Source organism: Anabrus simplex, chromosome 3, assembly GCF_040414725.1.
Source record: "Anabrus simplex isolate iqAnaSimp1 chromosome 3, ASM4041472v1, whole genome shotgun sequence".
Lineage (NCBI taxonomy): Eukaryota > Metazoa > Arthropoda > Insecta > Orthoptera > Tettigoniidae > Anabrus > Anabrus simplex.
Genome location: NC_090267.1, coordinates 470,004,851 through 470,030,257, shown reverse-complemented (window position 1 = coordinate 470,030,257; position 25,407 = coordinate 470,004,851). Strand labels below are relative to the sequence as shown.

General features: G+C 39.3%; 1 protein-coding gene across 1 annotated transcript in view; it reads right to left on the bottom strand.

The window, feature by feature from the left end:
• Positions 1-9,695: 9,695 nt before the first annotated feature.
• Positions 9,696-25,407, bottom strand: part of LOC136866865 (putative sodium-dependent multivitamin transporter) — a 29,632-nt gene continuing 13,920 nt past the window's right edge. The window contains exon 6 of the mRNA XM_067143961.2: positions 9,696-9,800. Within this exon, the coding sequence (XP_067000062.2) occupies positions 9,696-9,800 (105 nt within the window). The remainder of the gene's footprint in view (positions 9,801-25,407) is intronic.

The window sequence follows — 25,407 nt, the reverse complement described above, 5'->3', positions numbered from 1 at the left end:
CTGCGGTGACTATCACTGACAGAACAGAAGCGTGACTCATCGGAGAACACGACGTCCCGCCATTCCCTCATCCAAGTCGCTCTAGCCCGGCACCATGCCAGGCGTGCACGTCTATGCTGTGGAGTCAATGGTAGTCTTCTGAGCGGACGCCGGGAGTGCAGGCCTCCTTCAACCAATCGACGGGAAATTGTTCTGGTCGATATTAGAACAGCCAGGGTGTCTTGCACATGCTGAAGAATGGCGGTTGACGTGGCGTGCGGGGCTGCCACCGCTTGGCCGCGGATGCGCCGATCCTCGCGTACTGACGTCACTCGGGCTGCGCCTGGACCCCTCGCACGTGCGACATGTCCCTGCGCCAACCATCTTCGCCACAGGCGCTGCACCATGGACACATCCCTATGGGTATCGGCTGCGATTTGACGAAGCGACCAACCTGCCCTTCTCAGCCCGATCACCATACCCCTCGTAAATTTGTCTGTCTGCTGGAAATGCCTCCGTTGACGGCGGCCTGGCATTCTTAGCTATACACGTGTCCTGTGGCACACGACAACACGTTCTACAATGACTGTCGGCTTTGAAATCACGGTACGAAGTGGGCCATTCGCCAACGCCGTGTCTCATTTATCGTTCGCTACGTGCGCAGCACAGTGGCGCATTTCACATCATGAGCATACCTCAGTGACGTCAGTCTACCCTGCAATTGGCATAAAGTTCTGACCACTCCTTCTTGGTGTTGCATTTGCTCTGTCAGTCATTGTATAAAGCATAAGGCTTGCCTTTCTTCGTGTCAATGACCTGCATGTCGTAAGTAAGCACACAGATAGCATAACAACAAAAGAGACAATGGATGTCTACAGTTGGAATAATTAAAGCATGTTAAAAACTATAGACTAATATTACCTCAAATAATGTTCAAGAGAGAGGGGACGGGTTGGGAGAATCCTTATCACATAGTTTTGTGGAGTACGCCCTAATTAGCAGTCCCCGTGCTGCATTGACGTTGGAGAACCGACAGGCTGCTGATAATTCTTCAGTGATCGCAAATGGGACACGAACTGGTTTTTTTTTCACATTCTTCTTTTCCACTGTAATGGGAGTGATCGCAAATGGGACAAATTTTGCTGTGGTCGCAAATGGGACTGATCGCAAACTTATTAACGGCTACAAAACAGAAACATAAATAGAATGTAATTCACACTGAACTGCCTGCGACAAGATCTAACTCAGAAGTGAGAGGTTTGGCAACTAGTGATGGGCGATATTTCACGAACTGTGATTTTTTTCACTGATATCAACAAATAACGAGTAACGACTGTTTCTTTCTACGCTATCACTGTGATTAGCCGTGAATTCAAGATTTTGCTTCAAGTGATCATCGTGCGCCCTCTTAACTCCATATACCGAACTAATGAATGTTGCTACCTAAACTGTGACTGTGATCGATGTTGTGATCAGTCGTGATATCACGCCGAGTGCTACGGTATCCACGCGAAGATTTCAATTTTTTTTACGGACGTCAAAAAATCTTCAATATATAAGGTATTTATATAAATTGGGCACATTCGTCCCGAATATAATAACAACTGAAACCTTTGTAATCCTCGGCATCGCATGCAATATCAGTTTTAGGAAATTGTCAAGTTGATTTGGATGTGGTAATATTTTTAAGTGCGCGCGTTCAAATTACATCGTGGTACACGGGACTCGCCTAGAATAGTAACAAACATGTGTTTCTCCTGTATTTTGGAATGCCCTGGGGTATTTGGTATTTCCCTTACTTGCCTCTGGTATCGTCACCTGAAATCAGGATTAGGAGGCAAGTTGACCGAAATGGCGTTTTCTAGAAAGGGGAAGAGTAGTGACATGTGGCAGTTCTTTAAAGAAGTGGATGAAAACTTCGCAATATGTAATATGTGCAAACAGAAATTGTTTATAAATGAAGTACTTTAAATCTGAATAAACACTTGAAATGCAAGCACCGGAACCATACTGTATTTGGGGGTCTTACCAGAGACTTATATGCCCTCTCCTTTACATCCTTACTACAACCCCTAAACACCATCATAACCATGTGCAGAGATCTGTACCCTTTATTTACTATTCCATTTCTGTGATTACACCAATGAAGATCTTTCCTTATATTAACACCTAGGTACTTACAATGATTCTCATAACTAACTTTCACCCCTTCAATGCAGTAATTAAAACTGAGAGGACTCTTCCTATTTGTGAAACCCACAAATCCACCTTTTGTAAACAAGATTTAGAGCGTGCAAATCGACACTCTTCAACGCAACATGGCAAAAACACTCCCAACTGGAAGACTGTCAAATGCACACTACACATCGACAACAGCTCCACATGACCACTCTCACATCCTCATCTCCTGCGATTGTCTGGACTACGTCGCCACTAGTTAACTTACAGACCTCGTAGATTTTAAATTTTGCTTCGACTGAAAACTGACACTGTAGTAACCAGTGTTCGTCATCTATCTGTACTAAGTTTTCCTCGCGTTATTCCCGCGTGCCAGACCACTGACTTCTATGTACAAAAGTCAGAATTGGCACCGTGTTTTCAACGGGTTATCTCTGTCTTTGCCTCGCCTTTCTTTTGGGTCATTGCAAAACCCCATTTACACACGCTAACCTCATCGACGGCAGCATAATTCTTTCTCGTAATACGTGTCTTGTGAATTGTGTGCTTATTCAGAGACCATTTAGTTGGACGTATTCTTAATAGGTGCGGCTATCTTGTGTAAAGGCATGGGAATACTGTGTGTGGACCAGCTGCGATATTCATGGACGTAGGTCATGTTGCTACGCACTTCATTCCATTCATAGAAATTATTGAAAATAATAATTGATACAAGAAAAACTTGAAAAGCTCAGAGCTCGAAAAGACGTTTTGTGACACAGGCCCTTTTAGAACCAAGCAACAGAAATATGTTTGTGCTTTAATTTTGTTTTTATTCTACTTTTTAGAGCAGCGCGACTGCCAGACGCTCAATTAATTCGTAAATTACAGTAGGACAGAAACAACAACTACACAAGTTTAAAAGACAGAATTCAAATCTACTAATAAGTGAGCTGTTTCGTTAAGACCAGACAGGTTTCAAAGGAAGAAAGGTTTCAACAATTACTTTGAAATAAATTTATATTTTCTTTGTGGAAATCAACAGATTAAGTACTGTGTTTTTCTATCGTATGGTTTTATAAAATTCCCAGGTCGTAAACAATTTGGTATTCTAACATTATTGGCAAGGGATTATTTAATTAACCGTTAATTGTTCGTTTAATATGTGTTAGAGATATTTGTCCAGTAGTTATGTTGTGGACGACGATAAATAAGTTTTCCCCTATACTATCCCAGTTTTGATAGAATATATCCGCTATTTTAGAACAATACCAGAATAATTGACTAATTAACATATCCTAAATTAATAGTAATAAACATTCTGCCGTGAAGACAAAAGTTTTGCCTGCCTTTTTTCAGTAGGTTTCTGAACATTTATTACCGGTATATTATAATTTATTCACTCCTAATGTAGTTTATAACCCTTCATTACACACAATATTCACTGTTCTTCGACCATTCGGACGTATCTCAACTTTTTTCAAATGATCTTGCCCGAGATAGTGCACCATACAATTGCCCGTGACTGAATACTGTTTCGGGTAAGTAGACACCCACTTGTTAAACTTTTTCTCCCTGCGCTTTGTCCGGCTCCATGACTAAATGGTTAGCGTGCTGGCCTTTGGTCACAGGGGTTCCGAGTTCGATTCCCGGCAGGGTCGGTAATTTTGACCTTAATTGGTTAATTTCGCTGGCACTGGGGCTGGGTGCATGTGTTGTCTTCATCATCATTTCATCCTCATCATGACGCGCAGGTCGCCTACGGGAGTCAAATCAAAAGACCTGCACCTGACGAGCCGAACTTGTCCTCGGACACTCCCGGCATTAAAAGCCATACGCCATTTCATTTCCCTGCGCTTTATTAATAGTTAAATAGAAGGCTAGTCAACTTGATACATTCTCGTCTGTGCGTCTATCAAATGTTTTCTCTTAGCAAAACGTAAGTTGTCAGGAACGTTCTGCCACGTGTTGAGCGTAATTATTATTTAAAAGCTAGGGAGGATCAGAGAATCGAAGAGTACCTAGCAGAGAATGGTATTCTTCTGTGTTCAGAGGAAGTGTATACCGTCTGGTTTGACAGGTAGTAACCAAACATGGCTGCGACCAATCACATTACTAAATATGCAAACCACATATATCAGAATATTAATGAAAGTGTTAATCGCTTAGCAATCCGCTGAGTAGAGAATATATTGCGGGCTAGGGTAAACCTTTGCCAGCAATTATTGGAATGGTTATTTAACGATTTAATTACTCATAGTTAAGTTTTGCTATTTTCGAAAATATAACCTTTAATGAAATGTTTATTCATATCTCGGCTTTTTAGTTAGACCCATTCACCCCGGCACCATGTTTCACTTCTGCTGTTCCACAGATACCTCGGAACAATAATAATAATAATAATAATAATAATAATAATAATAATAATAATAATAATAATAATAATAATAATAATTGTACAGGAAGGTATACCTCAACTCCGCACATTTAAAAGAAGCGCCTTAAGGAACTCTATCTATCAAACAAAACGTGACAAAACGTGAAAGAGCTAATGCATGAAGTTGGGACATTGACCAGAAGATGTCACCACTGATTATTTGAGTAATGAGTTACTTTGAAGTTGCCTAAACTGACTGGATTTATTTGTTTTGTTTTGGTTTACAACAAGAAGTTTGAACTTTTCTACATAGATGTCATTACGAAAATCTGTGATCATGCACCCTGGTGCAAGGTGGAACAATTTGTGATTTAAAGAAGTTTTGTGTTTCTAGGTCTTGATAACGAAATCAATGTTCTTTTGTTCTTTCAAGGTTTGTAACACTCCCCTCTCATCCTGCCAGCTTTTGAATCTGGTCAATTAGACACTTTTGTATTTATTTTTCAGCCTATCCCAGGCTTCTTGTTGATTTTTTTCGGCCAATAAAAATTAGAGGGTGTGTCCGGATTTAGTCCAGAACCCTCTCGAAACAACCCCTCGGCTATATAAGATGCGGGTTTTTCAAGCTATCTTGTCTTATTGATCGTCGACTTACTGAGTGTGTGTGTTAACACAGGAGGCGCGAAACCTTATTCTTCGGCAGACAGTACACCAGCCCAGGTAGTGGCCACCAGTTTTATATCTCTGTAGCTACCTCCGCAGTCTTACACGAGGGGAAGTTTCGAAATTTCTAACTATGTAACCACCTGTTTTCTAAAATGTAAACTTTTTCTCGGCTAATGTAAAATTTCATATAGGCTCAAATTGTAAATCGGGGATAGAGAGTGCGTTACCCTCTCGAGTTCACTTTCAATTTATCTTGAGGTTACTACGATTTTGTAATCGTTTTTCCAGTAAATTACCACGTAACCTGTTCTTCTAGTCACCTCAGTAGTGCGTAATTAGCCTCTGCATCATCGGGCCACAAGCCCAAGTAGGGTTTTAAAACCGTGTTTTCAAGGAGTGCAAGTGTACGCCTCCATAAATTTTGTGGTCGGGCCAGTAATTTAACCTGTTCTTCTTTTCCACGAAGGCCCAGTAGTTTGGGTAATAGCTACCCCTGTGTACAAAATTGTAAATTGCAGGTTGGGCCTAGAGAGGCCAGAAATTTGTAAGATGTTTTGTGTAATGCTGCCTTGAGTGGGCTGTAAGAAGTTGGGAGCGCAGTCTCCTTAATTAAAGTTGGAGAGCATGTAATCTCTTTTCTGAGACTGCTAATTTTACTGTAATATTGAGGGGTGCCTCAGGAAAGCTGTAAATTGGAACCGGTTGCTCTGTCTTGGGAGATTTCTCTCCTTGTCTATGTAAACGCTGCATTGGCGACATTGTAAATTTGTAATTTATGGGCTTGAAGCCCAAATGTGTTAAATTCCCTATTCTGGGGTTTTCTATTATGGTATCAAAATTGTCATTGTATCTGGTACATTGGTTTTCCTTCACTAAGTGAAGAATTTTGTTAAATTTTGAGATCTGAAAAGAAACATAAACTTGATTTAAAGTTTTAAATTGATTTTCAATATTGTAGTTAGGTTCATTCAAGCCCACACCTTCTTTGACCTCTCTCTGAACCACGGAAAGTCCGTAACATTAATAATAATAATAATAATAATAATAATAATAATAATAATAATAACGATAATAAAGTATCCGATGCATACATACATAATTTAGTTTTGGACATATTTTGGTAAGACTGAAGGGATGAACAGGAGCTAGATTTTTAAATTTTCTGTAAGCTTTATTCACAATCAAGTCTACACCTAGAGCTGTACATTTAATACATAAAAATCGGATCATAGAGGTGTTTTATAGTCCAATCAAGATGATATGAAGACTAAAATCGATTAGTAATAAAACACGGCATCCATGTTTCCCTCGCCCTTTTCATCTCCTCCTCTACCCCATCCCTTTCACACACACACACACACACACACACACACACACACACACACACACACACACACACACACACACACACACACACGAATGACAAATGATACAATTTGCTGAACAATATTCAGGTAAGGAACGATTCGTAAAACTCGTTCTAAACGTAAGCTGATTTTATGACACTATTTCTGGGGTTAAATTAGTCTTTACTTTATCTCGAATAAATAATATTATAGAGATTTTTCTTCTTGCAGCAATACTTGATTAGCACTTCCGTCCATTCCCGTATCATTGGGGATGATCTGCAATTCCACAGGCTGAAATTAAAAGAAAACTCTGTCAGTTTGACATAATGTTGTGAAAGCAGTAAAGTGTTTTAATATCCAGAGAAATGGATTTCACTTAATAGGAAGACAGATCCAAATACAGATATGCTGTATTTTTTATCTCTTATAATAGATACATACTTTGGTGGTTTATAAGAGTTTTTGAAATTGAAATTACTACGTAGAGGGGTAGCGTGTATTATTATCGGCAACATTTATTCGATTAATTTTCCCAGTTATTTAAAAGTTCACTCACGTTCCAGTTTTACACTCAACACATCTCTTATTGCGTACGAAATCGAACACACAGTACCCTGCGGCGTCGCTTAGAGAGGAATTCACTCTAGACCACGCCGCATTTCCCATAATCAGGGTCGTATTACTCAGTGCCGAACTTCTTTAAAAACTCGTAATTCACTCGCGGCTATCTCGTGAAACACACGATTCTGGTCGTAACTCATTCACGACCAGCCCGCGACTCACTCACTATCGTCTCCTAACTCATTCGTAACTATCTCGAAAGTGATTTGCGACCGTCTCGTAACTCATTTGTGGCTCACTCAAGACTGACCAACTTCACGCAGCTGCATCTTTATATACGCCCAAGGAAGTTTTTCGTAGCTGCTTTTTCCGAATCATTCTGGGCGCATTTTTCATTTTCAACCAGGTTCTAACAGCTTCCAAAGAGATTTTTTACTGGTAGCCCCAATTAATCACCGGTCCTATTGGTTTGTTTTCAGCTGGCCCAACATACATTGTCGTTACTGAGCCGTAATTGTAGACTTCATCCCTCCCACTCTCGAACTTATATGTCACACTACATTACCACCAATGAACTGACTCCGCCTGAAAGGAAAATAGACTGACCCTCAACATCACTGTATGATCCAGTATACGGCCATGAGAGTTCGGTAGAGAAGTTTTCTAACTTCCACGGTTGAAATGGATGTACGAAGAGAGCTCACTCCACATTCAACAGTGGGTTTTATAGCAGTAAAAAATGACGTAAACGCAAAAGATTAATAAAATTCCCACCTAGATCAAAGAATAAAAAGCAAAGTAGGGATGTCTTGGTAGTTAGGTGAAATCAAGCTGGCAAGCTTCGGTAGAAACTGTGGCATTCAGCGTGAGATGCCAGTAATCACACCATTCGTCGGCAGATCTTGTACTTGGATATCATTGGCGAGCTGCGGTGCATAAATCATGAGCCTGTTTCCAGTCATTCGATCGCGTCAGGAATGAATGAAGGCACATCTAACGGTGAGAGTAGGGAATCTGCCGGGTGCCGAAGCCTTTCGAACTACTCTGGGGCAATGATGAATGATTGACAGATGAAATTAAATAATAGTGGAGAGTGTTTCTGGAATGGAAGGTAACAGGAAAAGCTGGAGTACGTGGAGGAAAATCTGGCCCGTCCCCAGCACAAATATCACATGGAGTGATAGGGATTTGAACCTGCTATCGAGCTGTGAGAGGCCGGCGCTCAGCTGCCTGAGCCACGGGGTACCTATTTTTTTATCCCTGAATCATTTATTGAAAGTCATTGAAGCCAAAGGAGTGATTCAGTCTTGTGTAAATGCACACCTGTTTATATTCCTGAACTAATCTTCTTTCTCTTTTTTACTTGTAGAGTTGAATCTACAGTGATTTGTTTGACAGAATGAATTGCTGTGTTTCAGCACAGCTAGTGTTATGCCTTTGTTGGCAATATTCCATTCATCCAAATTTCGAACAGTTGATTCTGTTCGGAATTCAATATCAAAACATTGCTACGGAAAAATTTTAATACAAAACATTTTCTTAACATCTTATCATATGTCCGAATATCAAGGTTTCCTTTGTTCTGATATGCCGATTGGAAATTTGTCGATAGTGCCCAGACGGTTCATCAACGGTTATTTCCTTTTTTGTTGTGAATTTGCATACTAACCCCACTTTTAAAGTAATTCATGAACGAATTTAACCGTATTCATTCGATGAAAGAAATTAAGCAATAAACTTAGTTGTACAAACGGGTGTCGTGAAGTATAGTAAACATTCTTTCAAATATTTTATATTTATTTCACCAGATTAATAAATTTTATTATAAATAGCACAACACCCATTTATGGATAATCTTTTTTTACTAGTGGTTTTACGTCACAGATAAGTCTTATGGCGAAGATTGGATAGGAAGGACCTAGGAGTTGGAAGGAAGCGGATGTGGCCTTAATTAAGGTACAGCCTGGTGTGAAAATGTAATCCACGAAAAACCATCTTCAGGGCTGCCGACAGTGGGATTCAAACTCACTATCTCCCGGATGCAAGCTCACAGACGCGCGCCTCTAACCGCACGGGCAGCTCGCCCGGTATAGATAATTAATCCACTCTTTTCCTATTTTACATGACGTTTGCGCAAGACATCATACTTTATAATACTGTTATTTTAATAAAAGACTGCTCTATTGATGTGTTTATTCTTGAGAAACGTCGTGAAACGTACATTGATAATCCGTTAATGACACATTGATAGTACGACGAGATGATAATATCGTTGTATTGTTTCTTAAATGAACTATATCAGCGACCATGTTATCACCATCAGTGTCAGTAATAGGCTAAGCAGGCGAACAACTAACAACATTTTTTAGAAATGTATTCATGCCACATTCACAATAAATAACATTTTAAGTCGAGGAAGAGGTTAAATTACTTTATAAACAAAAGTTTGCTTATCTAACAAAGGCATCTACAGCCTTTACTTAGGAAATAGTGAATAAGTTCGTACCTTGTATCGATTGGTTGCGTCTTCTGTGTTTAAGATCCTTTTGGGAACGTACTTCCTGATGGCTGGACTCAGAAGCTTACGGTCTACTGTTCTGATATCATTAGCCCCTGTAAAGTAGGTGACCACCAAGCCAACTACTACCGTTACAACAAAGGACAGGGGAACGTTCCACATATAAGAAAGTCGATACAAATAGAAGACGTCGCTGAAAAAAAAATGGAGAGAGTATTATATTACAGCTAGTTCTGAAAGGAAATGCATTACATGGATGTTTGGAAATAAGATGTTATCAATAATGAGCTTATTAAGTAGCAGCTACTACCTCGAACGGCTGAATTCTAACTAAGAAGGAGACTCACTGACTGAGAATTTACAGTTTAAACACACCTTACGTTCTATATTAACAAATTAAACACGAAACCTAAGGGTAAGGAAACGTATACATATTTCGGAAATATCCTCTTGAAACCTAATGTTAACATGCGAGGACAAATACATTTTAATCTCTCAACGTAAATGTAATTCGATTTTTCCGACAAAATTTCATAGGCGTGTTTTCAAAGCTTGATTTAATAATCTCTCTGACTAATACCATCCTGTAACTTTTTCCTGCCCTGTAACTGGCCCGATGGTAAAGCAATGTAAACTCCCTGTACAATTCTTATTAGAAGCTGTTGCTGTTCAAATCCTGTTACAAGGTGATATTATTATTATTATTATTATTATTATTATTATTATTATTATTATTATTATTATTATTATTATTATTTTATCTGTGAGATTACTATTATTGTATTATTATTATTGTTCAGTTCAATTCTGCAATGCTTGTCGCTTGCGTGATTGTAGTTAAATATATGCATATATACGTGTGTGTAGATTAACACTTATAACATGTACAGTAAGAGTTGCTGTATATCAGATGTGGATATGACATTGCTATATTGTGCAATACTGCTGGCGTTACCGCCAAGTCATCGCTACGTCATCGTGCTTATTTAGCGGTGAGCTCACGCTTTTGGAGATACCTACTGGGTGCCGCCGGCGAGTTCGCCATAGTATGAAACATTTATCGCGAGGTGGGAGTAGATCATAGTTATTTCTGGAGATTGCGTAGGTGTGTCAACTGTCTATATAAGCTGGGTGTATCTTGTAGCATCAGTCATTATTCAATTGGAAGCAGAGGCCACAGTTGGTCGGAGAGTGAACGAGATGGAGAGGCCTCAGTTGGTCATTAGTTATTAGTAAAGTCGATGGTGAGCAGTGATGGAGTCGAAAGGAAGGAGAGGCCACAGTTAAAAGGATAGGCTTGCTACAAAGTCATATAGTACAGACTTACCAAGAAGTCATATGATATGGAGAAGAAGCAGTCACATGGATACCTAGTTGTCAGTGAAACAAAAAGGATACATCACCAAATTAGGCTTGATACATCTACAGTAAATACCAGATCAAAGGAATGAGTCGTAATTACACTCAAAGTGTTGAAGGTACAGTCAAGTCAATTTATCCCAGTGAGGGATACATTTCGTGTATATTTGTTAAATGTCCGGTCAAGAAGAATTCAAAATCATGTCTAGTTTCTTTCAGTTGCAATGTCATAATTTCATATTCTCATCTGTTTTAATCACAGCAGTTCTCACTATTTTTATTCAAATTATCTCAAGAATATATTTTGTTCTATCAAATAAATTTATAGTATTATTTCTATGACAAAATTTCTTAACCTCAAATTTAATGGGGAAACCGAACGCTAATCTCCTTTTCCCAGAACGTATATGGTATGTTGTCACAAGTAAGCTTATTACCCCACACTCTTTTAGTATTAAATATTACATTGTGACGCCGCAAAGTGGGACTCGAATAAATTCAGAACTTGTTCTGAATGACAGCATACCATAGGTTAATTTTGGGAAGAGTATGCACATTTAAGCCAACGAAATTATTACTGGTAAATGTTAGAGGTGTAATTTTGTGATGCGTATTTATATTTTGGAGGTATGTCAAGGGATTAGAAGAGGGAAATTAATTTTAGTTCACGTATTATTACTAGTGAATCAAGGATGGACAAGGAAGACAATAGCAAGTCACGTGATGACGAGGCTGTTGCTTCTAAGAACATCCAAGGTGAGGTCGAGAGTAGTGAGCAGGTGAATACGATGGAAAGTGCAGAAGTTGGGAAGCACACTGAAACTCAAAAGGAAGTCCCGGGGGGAATAAACCAAAAGTTTATAAATTTGCTGATGGCCAAATTTACCGAGATCAGTAATGAAAATAAGAAAGAGTTAATTAGTAGTAGTAACGAAAATTAATATGATCATTGATAAAATAGATGGGTTAAGTGAATCACTAAATTATAGATACTAAGATAGTAGAGGTAACTAATCAAATATCTAAGTTATAAAATAAGTTAAAATAGAGTGTGTTGATCGTAGAGGAGAAATGGAGTTGAGTCGGAGCGAGCTTCATACTCAAATTGAGCATGTCAAAGGAACATGTACAGAGAATATCATGGAGTTAAATAATTTTTCTAATACCCGGGAGGAAATTCACGAGATCGTAGATAAAAGACGAGATAAGATCCATAATGCAGTTGTGCAAGATACGAGGGAATGTGTCAATAAGGTAGAAACGTTTGAAAACGAGCTTGGGCGGGTCAGGGAACTGCAGAACAAACAAGAAACTTGGTCACAGAAGGTTTCAGAGAAAGAGGCAAAATTACAGGAAAAATTGAGAATATTGAAAGAGAATGCGGAGAGAAAAGCGGAAGAGAAAGTTTTGAATTGCCAGAGGGTACTGTGGCAAGAAATGTGAGAAAGTCAGATTACAAGCGAAATAGTGGTAACGAGTGGTTTATACAATAGGGACCAAGATTTGCCTAAGTTTTCTGGAAAACAGATTAATCCTATGGAATTTGTAAAATTAGTCGAGAAAAGATTTGCAAATAAGTTGAGGGATAATATTATCGAATGGGAATACGTGTTAGAGATCTTGTCTAATGCCTTCATCGGTGAAAGTAAAACCTGCTTTCAAGTGTACCGTAATAATATATCTAATTTAGGAGAATTTAAAGAGAAGTTCATTGACAATTATTGGGATGAGAATGTACAAGGTCGTGAGAGAGAACGGAGTATGCTTGATAAATATAAACAACAGGAGGGAGTGTCTATGCCAGAATGTTTTCTGACACACGTGCTCGTCTGGAAAATCTTAATAGTATTTGTTCAGAAGTTGATATCGTAAGGATTATGTTAAAGCAGTATTCTGATAGAATTAGGGAAGCTGCCTGTATGCATAAAGTCAGTACTATTAAAGAAATGAAGGTATTATTAGATAGTTTCGAGGCTCTGAATGGTAGCGTAGGTAGTTATCGACCACGAAGTAGAACAGTAGAGGAAGAGGGAAACAGGTCATATAATTATCAGAAGAGCTGGAGGGGGAATAATTATGATCAGCCGAGGAATGATAGAAATTTCAATAGTGATAGAGGTCATCAGAGTAACCAGAGAGAATAGGAAGATGGGAGGCGTGCAGATGTGAATTATGTGAGGAAATATGGACAGAATAGCTGGAGAGGGAATAATTATGATCAGCCGAGGAATAATAGAAATTTCAATAGTGATAGAGGTCAGCAGAGTAACCAGAGGGAATCGGAAGATGGGAGGCGTGCAGATGTGAACTATGTGAGGAATTATTGACAGAATAGGTGGAGAGTGAATAATTATGATCAGCCGAGGAATGATAGAAATTTCAATAGTGATAGGGTTCAGCAGAGTTACCAGGGGCAATCCGGAGAAGGAAGGCGAGGAAACGGAAGGCGTGGGGATTTAAGTCATCAGAGAGAGAGTAATAGGCCAAATGCGAATGGTATTCAGGAATAGTCATCGAGCCAGAGTATTCCAAACGCACAGGGAATCGGATAAAGTAAGTTAACAGGCCGAAGGTAGAAGTTGAACAGGTATGTAGTATAAGTAGTTGTGTAGTGAAAGTAGATTTAACAGTATAGTGTGATTGTGACCTAAGTAATGTTAAGTGATATATCTTAAGTAATGGCGTAGTCGTAGATAATGAAGTAATTAATGGCAGTAGTAAGTTAGACGTAAGAAGTGATATGTTAAGTGATGTAAGTACTTATAATACTGAGAATATGATGTAAGTAGTCAGGTGGTAACTCCGACGATAGAAATTATGATATGGAGAAGGTAAGCGAACATACTATTAGATATTATAACAGCCGCTGGTAGTAAGTCAAAGTGAGTAAATAAGATGATAGCGGTACCAATCAGGATTAAGATAATTGTAGGTTTCAGCCATGCCTTGTTGAACCGAATCTTGTGTATTCAGTTATTTTAGGAGCTAACTTAGTTGCAAATCATGCAAGTAGAATAGACTTTGATTTAGGTAGTGTGTGTTTGTTCTGGGAAGAAACTAGCAAAGAAGTACGTGTAAGTTATTGTGGGTCTGATGAGGTAAGTGTAACGTGTGTTATATTAAAGAGATGAGAGGTAAGTGAAGGTGTTCCTAGTGAGATAAAATTTTGTGATGTGTGTCACGTGTCTATACGACCAGGATCCGAGGGGTAGTCGATATGAGGCAGTGGCGTGAGATAATTTGAGTGAATTACAGGATGAGTAATTGTGTTCGATGTTAGGTGAGCAATGAGATGTATTTAGTGGTAAGTCAGGATGAGCACGTATATGAACATAAATTTGTAGTACATGACCATTCATCATTTGTGGGAGGTAAGTGCCGTCGTAGAACAAATAAACATTTCGATGGATACAGAATAATTGAACCATTTTGCAGCCATGTTATTGATCCATTAATTGTTGTTGCCAAGGAGGATGGATTTATTGAAATATGTAAGTTAATAAGGGCAAAATTGATTCAGTTTGAGTGACAGAGTGCTACTCAGAGTTCCATTTTCATCATCTGCAGAGGCGGAAAATATGTTTAAATTCTTTCTTTTGTATCAGGGGTATTTCACGATTGTGAGCCGTATCTGGAAGTGTGCATATTTTTTAAGATCAGGAAGGGGATATTGTCAGTATTAATAGTATTATATATGTAAAGAATTACTTCATGTGAGATTTGTTGAGATAAAAAGTAGGAAGATTGATGTTTGTGAGAAACTGACTAAATAAAACTAACATCTGTGAATTTGCGTGTGCACCAAGTGTCGTATTGGTGCATTGGAAGAATAAGTGCTACATTGCCATGTATTGTATGAAAAACCGGAGAACGAGACATTGAACAGTTATCTGTGATGACAATATGCAAGAAAAGTTCTCATATAAGTGATTTTTCATAAAATGATTTTATATGTTAAAAAAAGAAGAATGTTGTATAATCATTTAAAATTATTTGTATGTGTTAAGTTAAGTATTTTGCTCTTGTGATTTCTATGAGAAGGAGAGAATGGGACACTGAACAGTTATCTACGATAACAATGTGCGAGAAAAATTATCATATATGTGATATTTTATAAAATGCATGGATGTTGAAAAAGAAATTTATTGTTGTATACTTATTTAAAGTGTTTACATGTGTCAGTGTTATATATATTATGTTGTTCATAAATCAATCGATTCTTTGTTCTTCGATTTATTTATGAGGGAGGTGAATTGTAACGGTTCAAATCCCGTTACAAAGTGATATTATTATTATTATTATTATTATTATTATTATTATTATTATTATTATTGTTGTTGTTCAGTTCAATTCTACAATGCTTGTCGCTTGCGTGATTGTAGTTGAAATATATGCATATATACGTGTGTGTAGATTAACACTTAAAACATGTACAGTAAGAGTTGCTGTATATCAGATGTGGATATGACATTGCTACATTGTGCAATAATGTTGGCGTTACTGCCAAGTCATCGCTACGTCATCGTGCTTATTTTGCGGTGAGCTCCCGCTTTTGGAGATACCTACTGGGTGCCGCCGGCGAGTTCGCCATAGTGTGAAACATTTGTCGCGAGGTGGGAGTAGATTATAGTTATTTCTGGAGATTGTGTAGGTGTGTCAACTGTCTATATAAGCTGGGTGTATCTAGTAGCGTCAGTCATTATTCAATTGGATGGTGAACAGTGATGGAGTCGAAAGGGAGGAGAGGCCACAGTTAAAAAGGATAGGCTTGCCACAAAGTCATATAGTACAGACTCTCCAAGAAGTCATATGATATGGAGAAGAAGCAGTCACATGGATACCTAGTCGTCAGTGAAACAAAAAGGATGCATCATCAAATTAGGCTTGATACGTATACAGTAAACACCAGATCAAAGGAATACGTCTTTATTATACTCAAAGTGTTGAAGGTACAGTCAAGTGAACCAGTGAGGGATAAATTTCGTGTATAATTGTTAAATGTCCGGTCAAGAAGAATTCAAAATCATACCTAGTTTCTTTCAGTTGCAATGTCATAATTTCATATCCTCATCTGTTTTAATCACAGCAGTTCTCACTATTTTTATTGAAATTATCTCAAGAATATATTTTGTTCTATCAAATGAATTTATAGTATTATTTCAATGACAAAATTTCTTAACGTCTAATGTAATGGGGAAACCGAACGCCAATCTCCTTTTCCCAGAATTTATATGGTATGTTTTCACAAGTAAGCTTATTAACCCACACCCTAGAGATGGTCAAGATTCTCTTTCTATTATTGCTGCGCTGAGTTGTAGTTGGCGCCCTTCAAATAACGTATTTTTAAGTAAGCAGTAAGAACTAAGTGTGAGTACAAGGTCCGACGATTGTATATTTTATTTAATGAATATTAATTTTCATATTTTTCATTTTAAATGCAGTTTTATATTTTTAAAGTAAGTAAACGAGTCACGAACATCTTAAAAAGCTGCATGCTTTATAACAAGACGGCGATGCTTCTTACCAAGAAAGCTTTACTCTTATGGTTACACAGTCCTTTCTAGGGCTTACAAGTTAAGGAAAACCTGATTCACTGCTTGAATTATTTCAAGACGGAAATTGCTAAATGCAGATTTGTGAGTCTCCTCTTCCTACAGACACAAAGTAGACCCAGAAGCTGTTGACAAAGAAGAAGAATAGTAAATTTTGAAATCACTATGCACTTAATTTTAGATGTGATTATTATTTGGTTCATGTAAGTGGATATCAAAGCCTGCTATAACACATAATTAAGGATCACATATGTAGACAGATTGCACCTGCTAACTCTGGTTGAAAACTAGAAAGTGATATCATTGTATTTATCCTCAGTATGGGTGTCAGATCTATAGAGCATATAAAGTCCCAATTAAATGAATGACAATTTTTTTACACTTTGCTTTACGTTACACAGACACAGATAGGTCTTATGGCGACAATGGGATAGGAAAGGGCTAGTAGTACGAAGACAGCGGCTGTGGCCTTAATTAATGTACAGCCCGGAATTTGCCTCGTATGAAAATTAAAAACCACTAAAAACCGTCTTCAAGGCTGCCGACAATTGACTTTTAACCTACTGTATCCCGAATGTAAGCTCATAGCATGAAAAAATGTATTATTTATCTAAAAGATAACATACACGAGATAATGAAAACGTGAAATATCAGCGGAAAGAATACACTAATTATGAAAATGTGTATTCATAAGGGAATCGAATTTTTTCCTAGAAGACCAAATGATAATAGATTTGTGAAATAAATAACTTGATACTACTTTGACAAAGGACTGGAGTTATGAACAGGGAATAAGAGCAATGATTTCACGGAGAGTTTTAAGAAGAAAGCAAATATGCTGACTAACTGCAGATAGAGCGTATAATTGTGGAAACAGATGGCTAAATGTCTTATATTGATTGTGCTGTTGTACAGATTGGAGACCAACACCTTCAAGAAAAGTGAAATACAGAGACAGGACGTCTTCCGGATGTTAATTTGGGAAGAATGCTAGAAATAAAATAGCGTTATAAGGTTACGAGCTAAGAGATTCTGGCGTAGTTACGGAAACATAGGAGTTTAGTGACAGTGAAAATTAGGAATAGGACCTTGATGTGATATAATTAGAGAGGAACCTGTTTATTGAAGAATATATTATTTTTCAAGCGTTTCACTGAAGATGTGTTAATTTTTACCCGCCAGGAATTTTTCCCTTAGTGACACTTCTCTTGCTTTTGCCGATACCCTCAAGCTTCGAAGTGTCTGATCTCTTCATTTTTCCCTCTCATTAATTTTAAGTGAAAACGGTTGTCCAGTTATACTTCCCCATAGACCAGGTTGTATGCGCCGGTGCATTGCGCGGCGCAAGGTGCAAAAGACGACTTCGCTAGGTTGACTAGATTGCAGATCCCACTCCTTGATTTTAAGCAATTGCGCTGTCTCTCTCATTACGCCTGTCTCCCCCTTCCTCACCTGCTCTCCAGCGCTCCAACGTCCCAGCAGAGTTGAGCCGAGCTTAGCCGAGTCACTCCGAGACAAAATGCTGGTCCGAGCCGAGCCGTGTCGGGCCGATGCACTTTGCACAAAACCTCTACTCCTCGGTTTGCAAGCGTAAGATTTTCGGTGTTTGAGAGGCTTTGTCGCAGACATTCAAGAACACAACTACCACTTTAAACTGTGTATGATTTTGTTTCTGAAACACTGTTTATAAAATCACAAATTTCTTGATAATTTCGGACAAAGCAACTGTTTTTACTTGAGTGCATTAAAACATATCCGGGAGGAATATCAGCCTTTGGCTGCGCATTTGTAATACCCCATCTGCAAAACGTGTTTGTCTCTGGTGTTGGTCAGTTGTATGTATTAGTGCCTAAATGTGGAAACAGCATGTCGAAGACTTTCACTGTGGGCAAATTCGGTCATGGCGCAGTGCGATGTTATTTGATGATGCTAAAATATGTAAGTCTCGTATCGGAAGATTTATCGATACGTTAAAGAAATCCTGCGGGGCAAAATTCTCTCACCTGAACGTCTTTGAAAACTGGTTAATGGGACGTAAAACGTACTTAAAATTACTTGTAAAATGTCATGATATAATTACTCTTTGATATAATTCTGTTACGAGGCTACAGCAGGAATATATTTTTCATGTCAATAAAGAACTAATGTTTCAGAACAAAGCATTCTCCCTTACGTTAATAAAAAAAATATTGGACTCTTACTCTTTAGTATACAATTATATTGAGTTATTCTTATACTTTCACTCGTAATTTCCTTGTTGTGGAACAAAGAAAGGTAATAACTACTGAATTAATTTTAAACCTTCAATATTATTTCTGTGGTCAGAAATTGAGGAGTGTCTGTTAAAGAAGATTCCACTTAAGGGAACATTCAGTATATCGTTTTTCTCCTGTCGTTCACTAAATCCTTCTTAGCAGTAAAGCGCAAAACCATTTCATAATTTGAGACCGAACAGTACTCAGAACTTGATAATGGTCTCTTAAGTATAGTCCGAACACTTAGTAAACGTCCTGCGCGGGAATCGTCCCCGTATGTTGGGAGGGGCAATCGAGGGGAGCTGTCTTGTCTCCCACTCTTCTCGCTGCCATGTGTTCGTCTACACATCGTACTAAGCACTGTGTGTAGAGGCTAAACACAACGTGTGAACTAGCGAGTTAAGACATAGCGAACCGGGAAGGGAGAGAGCACTCTAATCAGACCTCCCAAACTACATATGGGGAGATATGAAGAGGTTTTCTACCAGATGGTCGTCGCTTGCAGGACAGTGAAGATTCTTAGTACCTTGAAATGAGTAATTTTAATTGCGATGCTGCAACAGAAAAATGGTAGGCATATAAAATTAATTGAAGAATATTGAAAATGACAAGATATATTCAATAGTAACTTAAAATCTACCTCTATTTTTCCTAAAATAGAATGGTCATATATCTAATGGTAACCGAGTCAATTTTGACTTGTATAGTGAAGACTCTATTGTAAGTGATAGAAGCGACATTGTGAAAATATAAAGTGAACATCATAAAGCTGCATTGGTAAACAAAATAATTTATTTGATGAAGTGAACTTCTCTTGGATTTCACCTGTTGTTGTGGGGCGCTGAGTTTGCCAGTGTTATGTTTTGAAGTAGATCACTCGGGCAACCCTCCACAGATAAGGGTTTATATTGATAGCGTAAACGACCCGTTGCAACTGAAGCTTGCGATCCCATCACTATCCAGAGTATGAATGCTAACCCAGCAGACCCTCCAGCCAGCACTCCCTAAAAGAAATGGAAGTTGAATGATAAAACTACATGTTTCAAGGGAAGTATTATGGTATATAAAGTAACTAGGTAATTCTGAACTTAAAATATGTTCGCCATACTTCCGAAAGTTATTCCTTCTTAATATATATCCGATACCGTCCGGCTCCTTGGCTGAATGCTCAGCATAGTCGCCTTCGATTCAGAGAGCAACGGGCTCGATTCTGGGCCAGGTCTGATATTTTTCCTGACTCGGGGACTATGTATTTGTAATGCCAGTAACATTCCTGCAACTCACACATCACGCATAACACTATTCTCCACTATATAAACACGCAGTTCCCATTCACGACGGATGCCACCCACATTTTCTGGACCGGGCGAGTTGGCCGTGCGCGTAGAGGCGTACGGCTGTGAGCTCGCATCCTGGAGATAGTAGGTTCGAATCCCACTATCGGCAGCCCTGAAGATGGGTTTCCGTGGTTTCCCATTTTCACACCAGGCAAATGCTGGGGCTGTACCTTAATTAAGGCCACGGCCGCTTCCTTCCAACTCCTACGCCTTTTCTATCCCATCGTTGCCATAAGACCTATCTGTGTCGGTGCGACGTAAAGCCCCTAGCAAAAGAAAAAAAAAGACATTTTCTGGAGGGAGTACCTAACATTTTCAATCATTTATACTCCCGCCAAAAAAGCCGAATGATAAATAAAACACGCACCCTAAGTATGCAGAGCTTTTATGTTTTTTTCTTGTTTAAATGGAAGCATTATATTTTCATATTATTCTTAGTCGATATATAACTTTCAAGATTTCAAGTTTGTGGAAATGCCTTTGCTGGCGGGACCTAGTGTTTACACTGCACTACGTCTTCTGGTATGGGCTAGAGCAATTTTGTTACTTTCATTGACCTGTCTCTGTCTTATCCTTGGCTTTGACAAAATGAAAGTGACTGAGGTATGAGTGATGCTAGTAATGCCATTCCTTACGCAGCCAGTCCCTGCTATGAATGGTGTGAAACTGTTGCTCATAGGGTCGGTTGGTACGTGACAGACTGATATGTAATAGCAACTTCTGGCTCGGTGAGGAAAGCAATGGGAAAGTACCTCACTCTTCAATTCCCTAGTACGCCTCTTCAGTGATGCCCAGGCCATCTATGACAGCTCATGGCGGAACTGTTGAGGATCCAACCAACCTTTGGACTGATGACTAAACATACATACAGTTTGTGGAAACTACTGCAAGATTTACCCCAGAAAATAACAAATTTAATTAACAACAGAATGACATGCTTTTTCTTAAAATAACAATGCCAGATTCTATCCAATCACCGAGCGAGTTTGGCATGCGGTTAGGGGCACATCGCTGTCAGATTTGATTCGGAATATTGTGTGTTCCAATACCACTGTCGGCATACATTAAGATAGTTTTCCGTGGTTTCCCGTTTTCACGGCAAGTAAATACTAGTGGTGTAAATTAATTTAATTCCACTCCCGCTTTATCTCCGCTGGTATCCCATTGTCGCTATAAGACCCATATCTGTCGGAGTGATTTAAAGCAAACTCTCTACCCAGTCAGAAATGTATTGCAAGACCGAACACCTGGCATGACGCAGTCCTGCTTGGACAGCTGAGAGGAGAACTGCTAATAGTGATCATTGTTTCAAGAGGAAGAACAACTGGCTAACGATTCTCTATTAACACTAATCAAAGGGACAAATCTGAAGGGGTCCGACACTTCGAAAAATGAGGGTATCGGCCAAAGAAAGACAAGTGCCATAAGGGCGTGTAAATGAAAGCCTCCCTAGGCCTGGAATGCTCTAAAATCGTCGGGGTCAGAAAATGACAAGAGCTGACCAAGATTGTCGGATAGGATAGATGACAGAGAGGAGCCTGACACAAGGAAATCGAAGCAATGCCAGGACTCAGGTAAGGGCTTTATAGCCGCCAAGCCGCACTCTGGGGTCACTTTCAGTCGCATTTTCCGATAGGCAGGGGATACCGTACATGTTATTCTACTGTTCCCACCTACAGGTGATTGAGAGGACGGGAAGCGATACAATATATAGTGAGCTTTAAAGTAAGTTCAGAAACATTTTTCCACGTTTTTAAGATATCGAAAAGAAAATGTTCACTTAAATGATTTTACACTGGCTAGAAGTGTTCATTCATTACAGAAGAAAACTGTGTGATTTCTTAGAATCTGATAATGTTCTTTAAAGACCGAAGCATGCCTTTCTTAATTAAACGAAATACTTTTTGAAGTTTACTCCGTTATTAAACAAATGTTTCATTTTTCACGTTTTTCACAACTAATTACTTATTCATCCGATGATATTTCAGCATGTATTTATTTTACTTTGTATCATATGATTATAAATTTTATACATGTTTTGTAACTTTTAATATATTAATTTTAAGCTATTTCTAAATAGCAGAAGACGGCCTAATGAGCCCGAAGCATGTCTTTTCGTTCTAATATGATGATTTTACAATTTTCAATTGTAAATAAACTTATGGGTATTGACTAGGTGAAACCAATATATTAGTTTTTCAACTTATCATTCCAAACAAATAACCGTTCTTTTTTCTGGAACTATTAAGGTTAGAGTCTTGATTTTTCCACAGTTTATTTATAATACCCTTCTTATATTGCACCTCTATAATGATAGATGTATCTTATATATGTTCACTAAATTCACCAAGAATTGAGAACTAAATATATAAACAAATACAGCAGGTAAAAAATCTACCTGAACTCCTAAAATACATACTTCAATCAAACTAGAGGAGTAAGTATATGGAGCATGTGTAAGGAAACTGCAAAAGTTTCATTAAATTGAATTAAGTAGTTATTGATAAAATTGGTATGAAATTAGCAGATTTAACGTTAGTGGGATAAGTCATTCGTACACCTCTTAATGGAGGGAATTTCGAACATACCATGTAAGAAATAGTTTCATGTGGTATGTAGAGTTCTAACATGGAAGTTTTCGGTCCCTGTGTGCTTCTTCTACGTGTGAGGAATGCGGTGTGAACGTTCTGCCTACTGTATTTTTAAACTCTGTATGTATAACAAATTACTTCTCCCTATGTCCTTCACAATCATCATTCAACATCTGACGCTATTCACGCCACATATATACACTACCAGGGCTGGTAACAACACTAAACACGAAGAATATTACTGCACACTGGCAACCGTTTTACCTAACACAGATCATTGCAACTCTAATACGAATTGCGTACTGTATTGTTTTACACATTAATTTTTATACATTCGGGTATGGTTCACATTTCACATTTGAATGTGGTGACATGTAACTAGTGTCTTGCTCCACCGTTGGGTAGCAGCACAGGCAAAGGGGCCAATGAATGCACTCGTCATAGCCATCTCATAACAACACTGTCAGCGTAGGAGCAAACAACATAGATAGCAACCGTCACGGACAGCGCTATGCGACTTGGTCCCTATGGAAAGAAGGCGGGACCACTGCAGAAATTCATTGGCGCTTGGTGGTAGTCTGTGGAGAACATGCGCCGGCACGGAAAATGGTTTAGAACTGCGTGGAAGGTTGGAAAACTGGGTGCACATCGATAGACAAGGGAACGAGTTCTAGAAGGAATTTTACAGTGTCAACACCAGCCAACAATGCCCGCGTCGAACAGCCCATCAAGGAAACAAATGCATCACGTTTACGGAAATGGAGGCAGCCACAGGAATTAGCCGAAAAACCCTGCAGCGGATCGTGCAGGGTTACTTACAGTTGGGGAAGGTATCATCCACGTGGGTGCCGATAATCTTGTCTGCAGACGAAAATCATAGGCATGTGGACGTGTGCAGATAACTTCTGCAACGCCATGATCAAGATCCAGCCGACTTCATGGCTAGGCTTGTTACTGCTGATGAGAAATGACTCCATTACCATGAGCCCTGTTTTCCAACCTTCCACCCAGTTGTAAACTGTTTTCCGTGACGGCGCATGTTCTCCAAATACTGCCACCAAGCGCCGACGAATTTCTGCAATGGTCACGCCTTCCTTGCATAGGAATCAAGTCGTATAGCGCTGTCCCTGACGGCCGCTTTCCATGTTGCCTGCCTTTACGCTGATAGTGTTATTATGAAATGGCTATGAGGAGTGCATTCGTTGGCTCCTGTGCGTATGCTGCTAGCAAACGGTGGAATATCGTACTAGTTATACGTCACCACCTTCGAAAGTGTAATGTGAACATACCCGGACGTACAAAGAAATAAAGCGTAAAACAATACAGTACGCCCCTCGTAATTTACATACCCACGGATGGTGTGCACGTGTACGTATTTACATTGACATCCGACCATTTCTTCGAAGTGCTCCAATTTATTTACAGGCAGTGTACATACTGTAACGTTTGGGCGGGTGGATATCACAGCTAGTACTGTATGCTCTAAGATTGACTAAAACCAATCACGTACATAAGTACAAAGGCACACAATCACTCGCCGAGCTCGATAGCTGCAGTCGCTTAAGTGCGACCAGTATCCTGTAATCGGGAGATAGTGGGTTCGAGCCACACTGTCGGCAGCCCTGAAGATGGTTATTCGTGATTTCCCATTTTCACACCAGGCAAATGCCGGGTCTGTACCCTAATCAAGGCCACGGCCGCTTCCTTTCAATTCCTAAGCCTTTCCCATCCCATCGACGCCATAAAACCTATCTGCGTCGGCGCGACGTAAAGCAAATAGCAAAAAAGAAAAAATCACAATCACGCTAGTACGCTCTCTCCCTCTGTCTTTCTCCGTTCTCACTGTTCAGTCACAGAGGTTATTCACTCTCACATTTACAAGTTATAAAAAAAAAAGCAATTATACTACACACAATTCTAAAACTCTAACTTGTACCCCAGAATTTTTCACGATTAAACTCATTGTACAACGTTAGTGTCCGCACACTTGACAGTTTAGGTGCGCGCAGCACAGCATCGCAAGTCTGTACGTGGTACAAATGTCGCACAGACAGCCTTCGTTCGCTGTGCTTCGTCGCTCAGCTGCACTATACGCATTCGCCGCTAGTTCAAACACAGTAGCAGTTCAGGGCTCGAGATCACTCACTCCACAGGGTTGTCACACATAGAACTGAACCTAGACTGGACCTCTGAAACTCGTCTGGACTGCCTTAAACAGGGACGAGGAGAAATCCCTGGATATATCTGGAATTGAAAAGCTCTGGGTTCACCTTCAAAATTCTTTTTCATAACGCCGGGAGGCACGGAGTGGCCATTGTAGTGGTGGCCGAAGAGTTGGGCTCGAGCGCCTGAATCTTCCATGACTGGATATTGAAATGGCGGGATGGTGGGGTCCTAACTCGGTGATGCTAGCTTGCCCCTCCCAATATCGAACAATAGAAGGGCAGACTCCTTAAAAATACGACGGTGTTTCTAAAAAATAACCGGACGTAATTCGCTGCAGGCGTTGCTCTTGTAGTCCCAATAGGCTGGTGTTAAGTAATCCCTCTTGAGTCAGTACGCCAACGAGCATGGCTTGAGACGGTCGTATCGAGCCCCTGTGACAGTTTTCGTGCTACGTGTTTCTCAACCCCTTCGATTTTTGTGATTTTACGAATGGTGAACCAAGTTTTCTACCTGAGTGCTTTGAGACGGTTGCGCGAGAGT